This window comes from Coenobita brevimanus, chromosome 78, assembly GCF_032717465.1.
Source record: "Coenobita brevimanus isolate Jiangsu-jjx chromosome 78, ASM3271746v2, whole genome shotgun sequence".
Lineage (NCBI taxonomy): Eukaryota > Metazoa > Arthropoda > Malacostraca > Decapoda > Coenobitidae > Coenobita > Coenobita brevimanus.
This window is the reverse complement of record NC_137031.1, coordinates 4,391,974-4,402,505: the sequence shown is the minus strand read 5'-3', so window position 1 is coordinate 4,402,505 and position 10,532 is coordinate 4,391,974. Positions and strand designations below refer to the sequence as shown.

Below are 10,532 nucleotides of genomic sequence, written 5' to 3'. Positions count from 1 at the left end.
ACTAATACAAATGTTCAGCTAAATCACTTAATCCCTTCAGTCCAATTATGTATATATACTTTTTAAGCATCCTGTCTGCCTTCAGACGAATTTCATCAGCTTAAGGAACGATTAAAAAAAAAAAAAAAACTAATTTAGCCTTTATCCTACCAGTGAAAAAAAAATACGCCACGGGACTGAAGAGGTTAACGGCAGGGAGTTATGAAGAGAGAAAGAGAGAGAGAGAGAGAGAGAGAGAGATGGAGACAGAAGCTCCTTCTGTCCTAAGCCCGCAACTTGGCCAATTCTGATTCCTCGTCCTCCAACGCCTCCTCCCTTTCCTCCTCCGGTTTCTCCGCTCCACAGTTCTCCAGCCTGCAAATGAATAGTAAATAATAAATAAAAATAAATAAATAAACAAGTCAATGAATCAATAAATATGTCACCGTCATCACCATGATCTTTTTTTTTTTTTTCTTTTATACCTTATGAGCTCGGAGGGATTATTTTCGAGATCCGCGATAGTGTCTGGCAGTTTCCTATTTAGGGTCTCCGGGAGCGGAAGTGTGGCCAGACCAGCCACCAGGGCACCCAGACCGAAGACCAGAGAGGGGGCAGAGCGGTAGACTGGGCCCTGGGGAGAGAGGGGAGAGATCTGCTGAGCCTTTGTCACTATTCATTGTGGTATCGGAGGCTTCGTAGCACTGTTGACTAAGTAATTTGTCTTGTCTATAATTATTGGTATTTTGCCTTACTTAGAGAGTTTGAGTAGCAACATCATCTTCATAAATATTATAAACCCGGATGTTGTGTAATGTGCAAAATGAATCCCTATATCAGAAGTGTTACAAAAGAACCTAAAGCCACTTTCAATATGAGCCTTAGGTTCGAGTACTCCGTATTGTGTAACTGGAAGTGTTGCCATATTGGCTCGGAAATCCCAATTTCTAGCACACTGAAACTTCATTTAGCGTATTTTACACATATGTGAAACTGTGGCTAGCGCGTTATCTTGCGCAACTTTTTTAACTAATACCTGCGTTTTAGTTGGCTGAATGCTTAACGAAACAAGACTACCATACTGCACGCCTTTGGCTTGCTACTTAATTAAAGGAAAAATGCAATAAGTTCGTATGTAAACCTGATGTTCATTCATTTCATCTCGCGGCATTTTAATAATTTTATTTCCTTCACCTTAATGGCATAATTAATAGATGACTCACCATAGTTTCCAGAACATTTCTTTGTGGCTAATACTGTACTGTTGTGGTGATTTCTTGTCATGACTTTACGTTAATGGTTGAGAGATGTCCGATCTGTTCCAGGTTAATGTAGTGAAGTAGTATAATTGACTAATAAAAACTTAGCGCTACAACAGGGTGCGATGCAGGATCTTCGGTGTGAATGAGGATAAAAGACAGGCACTATAAAAAGCTTGGCTTCAGTCACAGACTTTCAATAAAAATACGATACTGTTATATAGTAGAATACGACAGAACATTAAAAGAGAAATGGCTGATAAGAGAGAATAGATTGTAAAAACTGGTAGTAAGGAGAGAACAATAAATTCCTAAAGGGGAAGGCTGCAGATGTAAGAAAGAACATGAAGCAGCTCAGAGATATAACACTGCCGTATAGTTCTTTGGAAGGGGACGTGATGAGTTTGCCATCAACCCATTCTTTAAATGCTAATGGTGGTTGTCACTGTATGAAAACGTGTCAGAAAATCCTAAGGTGGTAACCTCGGATAGGATGGGTGCCAAACAGAATCATAGCACTTTGATTTCTATATTATCTAGTTCACAATGCTTTGAGACTTTCCTTTAAGCATTATGGCCATTGCCATGAAATACTCATTATACACGACATGAAACTGTGGAAGTTATACTATATATATATATATATATATATATATATATATATATATATATATATATATATATATATATATATATATATATACATAGAGAGAGAGAGAGAGAGAGAGAGAGAGAGAGGGCAGTGGGGAGTCAGGTGTACCAACCCATACAGCATAGTCACAGCTTCTGTGCCAGTGATAGTTGCAAAGGGTATCGAAGCATGGGGTGTCGATAATTATTTTAGTGTGTGAACATATGTGGGATACTTGTGAACGGGCCAAGATGTGCGTGGAAGTATACCAACCAGCAGCTCTGTGATGAATGGTGAGATCATGGAGCCGATGCGAGAGAGGAAAGTGCAGTAGCCGAGGCCCTGAATGCGCACCTCAGTGGGGTAGAGCTCCCCACAGTACAGGTACAGGATCACGTAGGCCCCGCTGATGCACATACGCCCAATCTGTGCCAACACCAGCACAAGTACCTTCATATCTGCCATGGAATAGATTGGGTGAATAGGAATGTTTTTTATATGTCTCTCTGTCTGTTTATTTACCTGTATGTCTGTTTATCTATTAACCTGTCTGTTTGTCTGTAAAGGAGTACAAAGGATAGCAAACAGCAACAGACCTAATGGTTCTTTTGTAACTGTTTGTTACAGAGAAGACTATGACTAGGACAGTTAATTCTGTGTGCTAAAGATAAGGATAATAATGCAATAAGGCTCTACCCTCATCCATCAAACCCTCCAGCCAGCCGAAGTCGGTAAGAAAAATTGAGAAGGACCCTATGCATTTTAGAAAAATTGCCACAACAGAAGCTAAAAATCTATACGTCACCAAACTAAAGGGGTTAACAAATGCTTGATCCCCTCTCCCCATTGGTCACGCAGCTGGCGGTCCTCTGACAGCAATCATCATTGACATATGCTAACCTATTAATACATAACATTGATTGTAATATTGTACAAATATAATATTCATGTTAATATTCCAATGATCCAGTAATATTACATTTTAAACAAGTTGTATACATAACTGAACAAATCCAATATGGTTAAATTGGTTATTGTATGACATATTGTAAGATGTGTATGTATAACAGACATACGCATATGATTGTGCAATGGTAATATTGCTAGGTCATTACATAACATTGTTACATAATATTGTAGTAACATTGTGGTAGCAATACATAATTGTAACATTGTAGAAATTGTTACATAATATTGTAGTAACATTGTAGTAATATATATATTTTTTTTTATGCGAGGAAGAAGGAACCAAAGGCCATGAGCCCGCAGTAACAGTTCCCTCCAAGAGAAAAACAAAATACAATAGAAAGCCAAATTCAAGATCCGATCATTTTGAGATGCCTGGACACACTACGTTTGAAAGACTGGAGATCATAGGCAGCAGGAAATACAGACAGAGGGAGACAGTTCCAGAGCTGACCTGTTGCATAAATGAAAGACTGGGAGTAACTGTTAACTCTTGCATTAGAGAGTTGGACAGAAAAGGGATGAGAGTTTGCTGCCAGACGGGTGCTACGCGCCCGTCGTAGAGGTGGAGGAATGCAAGCAGACAGTTCAGAGGAGCAGTGGCCATTAAAGTAGCGATAGAAAAGAGATAAAGATGCAACAGTGCGGCGAAGAGACAGAGGTTGAAGGGAGTCAGTAAGAGGAGGAGAGTTAATGAGACGAAAAGCCTTTGACTCCACCCTATTGAGAAGAGCTGTATGTGGGGAGCCGCCCCACACATGAGAGTTGTACTCCACACAGGGGTGGATAAAACCCCTGTATAGAGTCAACAATTGTGCAGGGGTAAAGAAAGAGCGGAGTCGGCTAGCACACCCAATCTCTTGGAAACAGATTTTACAAGAGATGCAATATGATCTTTTCAAGATAAGTCCCGAGTAAACGAAACCCCAAGCATGTTCAACGATGATGCAAGATTAAGCTGAATATTATTAAACATTAGTGGGTATACCTGTGGAAGACTTTGTCAGGTTGATAGGTGTAAGAACTGAGTCTTAGATGCATTAAAGACAACCATATTATTTTTACCCCAGTCAGAGATATGAGCCAAGTCAGACATTAGGTGTGCCATAGCCTCATCCCTTGTTTCTTGAAGTAACTGTTGAGATGGGCGTTGCGGGAACCGAATGGAAAGGTGAAGGGTGGAGTCATCAGCGTATGAGTGGATAGGGTTAGATGTACAGCTTAGAAGATCACTGATGAATAAAAGGAAGAGAGTAGGTGATAGGACAGAGCCCTGAGGAACACCACTGTTGATAGATCTAGGAGAAGAACGATGGCCGTCTACTACAGCGGCTATAGAACGACCAGAAAGGAAGCTAGCGATGAAGGCACAGATAGAAGGATAGAAACCGCAGGAGGGCAGTTTGGAAATTAAAGATTTATGCCAGACTCGATCGAAAGCCTTTGAGATGTCAAGTGCAATGGCAAAGCTTTCGCCAAAGTCCCGAAAGGAGGATGACCAGGAGTCTGAAAGGTAGGTGAGAAGATCGCCAGTGGAGCGTCCCTGACGGAACCCATACTGACGATCGGAAAGAAGGTTGTGATAGGAAAGATGCCTTAAAATTTTTCTATTAAGAATTGACTCGAAAACTTTTGAAATACAGGACGTTAAAGCAATTGGACGATAGTTGGAGGGTTGGGAGTGGTCACCCTTCTTTGGGACTGGCTGAATGAGAGCAAACTTCCAGCAAGAAGGAAAGGTACAAGTTGACAGACAAAGGCGAAATAGTTTGCCTAGGCAGGGTGTAAGCACAGAAGCACAGTTCTTGAGAACAACAGGAGGAACCCCATCAGGCCCATATGCCTTGTTAGTACTGAGGCCAGTGATGGCAGAAAATACATCAACTGAAGAAATTTTAATGTCAGCCATAAGGAAGTCAGAGGGGGGAAGTGATGGAGGAACAGCACCGGAATCGTCAAAGGTGGAATTGGAGGAGAAAGTCTGTGCGAAGAGATCTGCTTTATCAGTAGAAGAAATAGCTACAGAACCATCAGAGTAGACAAGAGGAGGGAAGGATGATGAGGTAAAGTTGTTAGAAAGATTTTTGGCAAGGTGCCAGAAGGAGCGGGAAGAATTCGAGTTGGAGAGTTGAGAGCATTTAGTATGGATGAAATTATTTTTAGTAGAGCGAAGAACAGACTTAGCACGATTCCGGGCAGAAACGTAAAGATTATGTGATTCAGGGGTGGGTTGGCTCCGGTACCTTTTGTAGGCCTTCTCCTTGTTGCGGACAGCATTAGAACAAGCGTGATTAAACCAAGGCTTTCTTGCGTTAGTCAAAGGATATGAGAAAGGAATGTATGCTTCCATGCCCGAGAGAATAACCTCCGTAATGCGCGAGGCACACTCAGATGGCTCACGGCCATGGAAGCAATAATCATTCCAGGGAGAATCAAAGAAGTACTGCCTGAGGGCCTCCCAGTCCGCGGCTCCAAAATGCCACAGACGACGTTTCCCTGGAGGGACCACAGGCCGTACCGGAGTGATAGGACAGGTTAAGGTAATAAGGTTGTGATCGGAGGAGCCCAACGGAGAGAAAAGATTAACAGAGTAAGCAGAAGGATTAGTTGTGAGGAAGAGGTCAAGTATGTTGGAGCTCTCTCCGAGGCGGTCAGAGATACGGGTAGGGTGCTGTACAAGCTGCTCTAGGTCATTAAGGATAGAAAAGATGTAGGCTTGTTCACCAGGTGGATCCGTGAAAGGAGAGGAGAGCCAAAGGTGGTGGTGAACATTGAAATCTCCAAGAATGGAGATTTCAGAGAAAGGAGAAATGGACAGAATGTGTTCCATCGAAGAAGTGAGATAATCGAAGAATTTTTGATAGTCAGTAGAATTAGGGGATAAGTAAACAGCACAGATATGTTTAGTCAGAGAATGACAGGAAAGCCGAAGCCAGAGTGTGGAGAATTCAGAAGAATCAAGGTCAGGAACACGAGAGCAAGATAAGTCGTTGCGTATGTATACACAACAGCCACCTTTGGCTTTGAAATGAGTATAGAGAAAGTAGGAGGATACAGAAAAGGGTTTGCTGTCAGTTGCCTCAGACAGCTGAGTCTCCGTTAGAAAAAGAAGTTGAGGTTTAGAGGAGGAGAGGTGGTGCTCAACAGAGCGAAAGTTAGATGAAAGGCCGTGAATGTTGCAGAAATGAAGAAGAAGAGAGTCAGACCGTGGTTCTAGGCACCTCGAGTCGTCACCGGGAGAGGGGCAGATGGCGGGGGCATTTATGGTTCCCCCCCCTGGGTACTCCGAGGCTGGGTGAATTGACGCCATTTTGGTTAATTTTGAATAGGAAGTGTAGTGTGTACTGTGCATGTAGTGTGGTGAAGATAGTTAGAGAAATTTGTACTGGAGAGCATGCTGGCCTACTCTCTGTGTAACTGAGACACTGAAAAAGTTCAGCAAAGGGGGATGGTCAGGAACTAGTCATGAGGGCTGATGAAACGGGAGCTCCAGCACTCCCTGTCATCAGCTTTCCATCCACCTCGGGAGTACTGCCCTGCTCGACTGGTGCTACAGTCTACTCTTATACATAATTGTAACATTGTATGAATTATTACATAATATTGTAGTAACATTGTGGTAGTAATACATAATTGTAACATTGTATGAATTGTTACATAATATTGTAGTAACACTGTGGTAATACATAATTGTAACATCATATGAATTGTTACATAATATTGTAGTAACATTGTGGTAATGCATAACTGTATCATTGTATGAATTGTTACATATCGTTTGTAGTTACATAATTGTAGCAAGTGTAACATAATTCAATCTTTTGTCGTTAAATAATTGTAATAACTGCAGTCCTGACATCGAATCCTGTCATGCTGCGGTCGATGATAGTGATGATGTGTCTTGCCACAGGCTCGTGGAGAACATTTTTTTTTTTTTTTTTTCACTTATGGGAGTTTATGTGGTATTTTGGCATTTGTAGTAACACTTACACCTATTTTCATTTGTCTGTTATGTGATCTGACTGTATTTTTCTTTTATTTCTTTTTTTTATATGTATTGATTTTCTATAGTTTGTTTTTCTTCGTTTGACTAAGCTTTTTCGGTGTTGTCCAAGGTTGCATAATTGCTGGTTATTATCCTTGCGACCCTTTTTTAAGTTTAGCTTATATTGCACAGACATTATTGAAAATGATATTATATAGCCCCATATTTTGTTATTTTATATAAAAAATACATACACACTATATACAGTATTAACTATATACACTGACATGTTGTTCACTTGTACCTATCGTGGGCAATATATGTGTCAGCACTGTGTGGAAATCTTTGTCTTCACGATCGTGTGGAAGATGTTGTTCATTCTTACTAATGTCATTTGTGTTGGCCATTTTTTTTTTTTTTTGGTAACTTAATGTGTTTCCATTATGTAGCTTTAATTAATAAATGTTTAATACAGTTCTTTTAATCGCTCACTGAGTAACTGTGATAGTATATTTTCTTTATTACTTTGTGGATGTATAGTTGTATGTATGAAACACGTGTTTTATGTAGGTATAAATGGTAATACTCGTTGGTAGTAAATAAATGCTATAATAAATTAATGAATATAAACAGTCTAGAATATTTATTGTTGGTGACTATTTGGTGGTTGAATTATGCAGATAACTGAAGTATGTGTACGCAAGTTGTAACTATACAGCACGTTTTATATGTCTGTGCAGAAGGTGTCTAACACTGTGTCTATTACTGTGTATTGTATAAATGAAGTAACTGTGTAACTCACTAATTTTTACCGCGGTGGGAAAGGTGTGAGTGGTGTTGCACGTGGTGATAGTGTTGTCCTTCAAGGGTTGATTGACGTGTTATGGGGTGTCAAACACACATTGATAGGCGTGGCGTCGTCTCGGCAAACACGGATGGTGACGTCGACTTCCCACACTGGTAGCTGTGGTGAGTAAATGAGTAGCGACGAGTAACTTGAGTGAAGATGAGTAAGATGAGTTGTGAATATGGGCTTGGTATCTGATGTTGTCGTTTTGACCTTCTCATACTCCTGCGTCAGCGGTGGACGTTGGGCGAGGTAGTGTGTAGGTTGGAGAGAAGGGTGGGATCAGGACGGGGATGATGTAGTTGTGGGTTGTGTAGAAACTTCGTAGGTGCTTGTTGCTTTGGTCTTGCTTTTCGTTTGCTTGTTTATTTTTTCTTTCTCAATGTATTCTCGGTCCTTTACTCTTGTGATTTACTCGTTGTGGGATGAAGACTGCCGCTACTTGTAGGTGTGTGTAGAAGATTATAGAGATGACTTATAGACTTGTTACTTGTAGTTGATCGTAGATGGTTGTAGTTCGTTGGCTCGTCGTAGAAACTGGAAGACTGTTTGTATCAATATTTTGTTAAACTACTGGGAAGGCGTCGTGTGACCTCTTCACCTCTGCATCAGCATGATGATTGGGGAGACGGAGGCGGGTTGGAGAGAATACTGTTAGGAGCTGGTTGTGAGTTGTTGGTTGTGAGAGGTATTGTTTGTTTTCTATCTTGATAATGTAGACTCAATTGTACACTCGTAGACTCATAGGCTCATAGACTCGTAGGCTTGTAGACTCATAGACTCTTAGGCTTGTAGACTCGTAGACTCGCCGACTCGTGAACTTGTAGACTCGCAGCCTAAACTCATTCTTCTTGCTGTATACTTGCTTGTGGTTACTTGATCATAGAATTGTAGTTTCTTGATAGTGCACAATCAACTGTAGAACTGAAGCTGATATTGGTTACAGTCTTGCCTGCTTTTGTAGAAATTCACTGTAATTTGAAGACGAGGTTCGTATCCCACTGCTGCCACTATATTTTGTGGAAACTTCGTAGCTTCTTGTGGTGTGTTTTGTAGATCAGTTATAAATATATGAGACTCGTGAACGAGTGGTTGCTATACGTGAGTGGTTTTGCAAGAAGGTAATCTTCGTTCCTTTTTGTCAAGTAATGACAGGAGAGGTAAAGATGAGTATGGGACTTTTAATTTTCCTTAGAAATATTAACAAAGTCTCTCACACACGAGTGAAGTATAGAGAAGAGTCCCACTAGCTACCTCCCTTTCTCGCTCTTTCTCTCTCTCTGCCACACTCTCTCCCCTGTTGCTAGCCTCCTTCTCCCTGCTACCTGCCGGTTCTATGGCCAGTCCCTTTCTGAGCTCTGATTCCTACATTCTTGTTTAGCAGGGGTCGTGTCACGTGGGCTATACTGTTGTTGAAATGTTCTAGAAGCCTGTGTGTGTGTATGTGTGTGTATGGTCATGAGGCGCTGTTTGTGGAAAACATTCTGGAGAGGTGCTAATGTCATTTCCTCTTGGCCCCTAGGTTTGTCAATGATCTAACCTCTAAACTATATATGTATGTTGCTAGGTATTATGTATTAAGATCTTTTAGAGTCCTGACAACAGCAACAGACCTAATAGTTCTTTCGTAACTGTTTGTTACAGAGAAGACTATGACTATGACAGCTAATTCGGTGAGCTAAAGTTAAGGATAATAATGCAAGAAGGCTCTACCCTCACCCATCAAACCCTCCAGCCAGCCGAAGTCGGCAGGAAAAAATTGTGAAGGACCCTATGAATTATAGAAAAAATGCCACAACAGAAGCTAAAAATCTATATGTCACCAAACTAAAGGGATTAGCCTATACTTGATCCCCTCTCCCCCTTTTCCAACCATACCTGAAGGAATAAATGCCACAGCCACAATGACCACTCCGCTGATGAAGTAGAGGATGATGATGGGCCATTTCCTCCCACAGCGGGCCATAATGGGCGCCAAGACCACGTAGGCAGCCACCTCAACCACACCTGAGAGAACCATGTAGAGGAAGGGGTCGGCGCTGAAGTTGACTGCATTGAGGGCAATCCCATAGAAGATGAAGGAGATCAGGAAGAACTTGAGGCACAGGATGCAAGTGATGATGCGTAGTTTGTGTGTTCTGTGGAGACAAGGAAGGAGTGTCTTGAATTATAGGTCCTGGAGAAAGACATTTTCACTCTGTGGCACTGATATAACAGGCAGGCTCCACTGCCTGGTTCTACAAATGTCCCTCAAGTTCAACCCTATTCGTCTGAACGGAAGGTGGTGGATTGCATGAGGAGGCCAGCATCAGGCTGCAGTTCACTGGGTTAACATTTCAGATGAACCTGACGTTACTACTATGATTACTACTACTGCTGCTGCTGGTATTACTACTACTACTACTACTACTACTACTACTACTACTACTACTGCTACTACTGCTGCTGCCACTGCTACTACTGATGCTGCTGCCGCTGCTGCTGCTTGGATTATGACACATTACGCAAAATCTTTGCATTCTGAACGGTTAATAGAAGAAATTTTGTCCCTGACTGTACAGCGAGAAATATTCAGAAGCACAAATAATGCACAAGCATTTGCTCATGTTTCATTTGCTTTTCTTGCTTCTCACTCCTGAAACTTACCTGAAGAGGATGAGCAGATGCAGGAGGAAGTGCGTCACCTTCTCCCTGTAGGCTCTCTTCACCTGTTTCTCCACCCCAGATTTTCCCATGTTAGCCTGCCAGGAAAAGAAGTTTAAATTTATTTTACACTGTTTTCGAATGGGGATCAAAAGGGAATTTAATGACGTTTAGTTAATTTTACATGCATACATTCTGCTGTGTGTGTGATTGTATGTATGT

At 41.4% G+C, this 10,532-nt stretch overlaps 1 protein-coding gene across 1 annotated transcript in view; it reads right to left on the bottom strand.

The window, feature by feature from the left end:
* Positions 1 to 263: 263 nt before the first annotated feature.
* Positions 264 to 10,532, bottom strand: part of LOC145408641 (organic cation transporter protein-like) — a 60,889-nt gene continuing 50,620 nt past the window's right edge. The window contains exons 8-12 of the mRNA XM_080279326.1: positions 10,314 to 10,408; positions 9,546 to 9,805; positions 2,143 to 2,327; positions 465 to 613; positions 264 to 354 (exon numbers count right to left, since the gene is read on the bottom strand). Of these exons, the coding sequence (XP_080135452.1) occupies positions 264 to 354; positions 465 to 613; positions 2,143 to 2,327; positions 9,546 to 9,805; positions 10,314 to 10,408 (780 nt within the window). The remainder of the gene's footprint in view (positions 355 to 464; positions 614 to 2,142; positions 2,328 to 9,545; positions 9,806 to 10,313; positions 10,409 to 10,532) is intronic.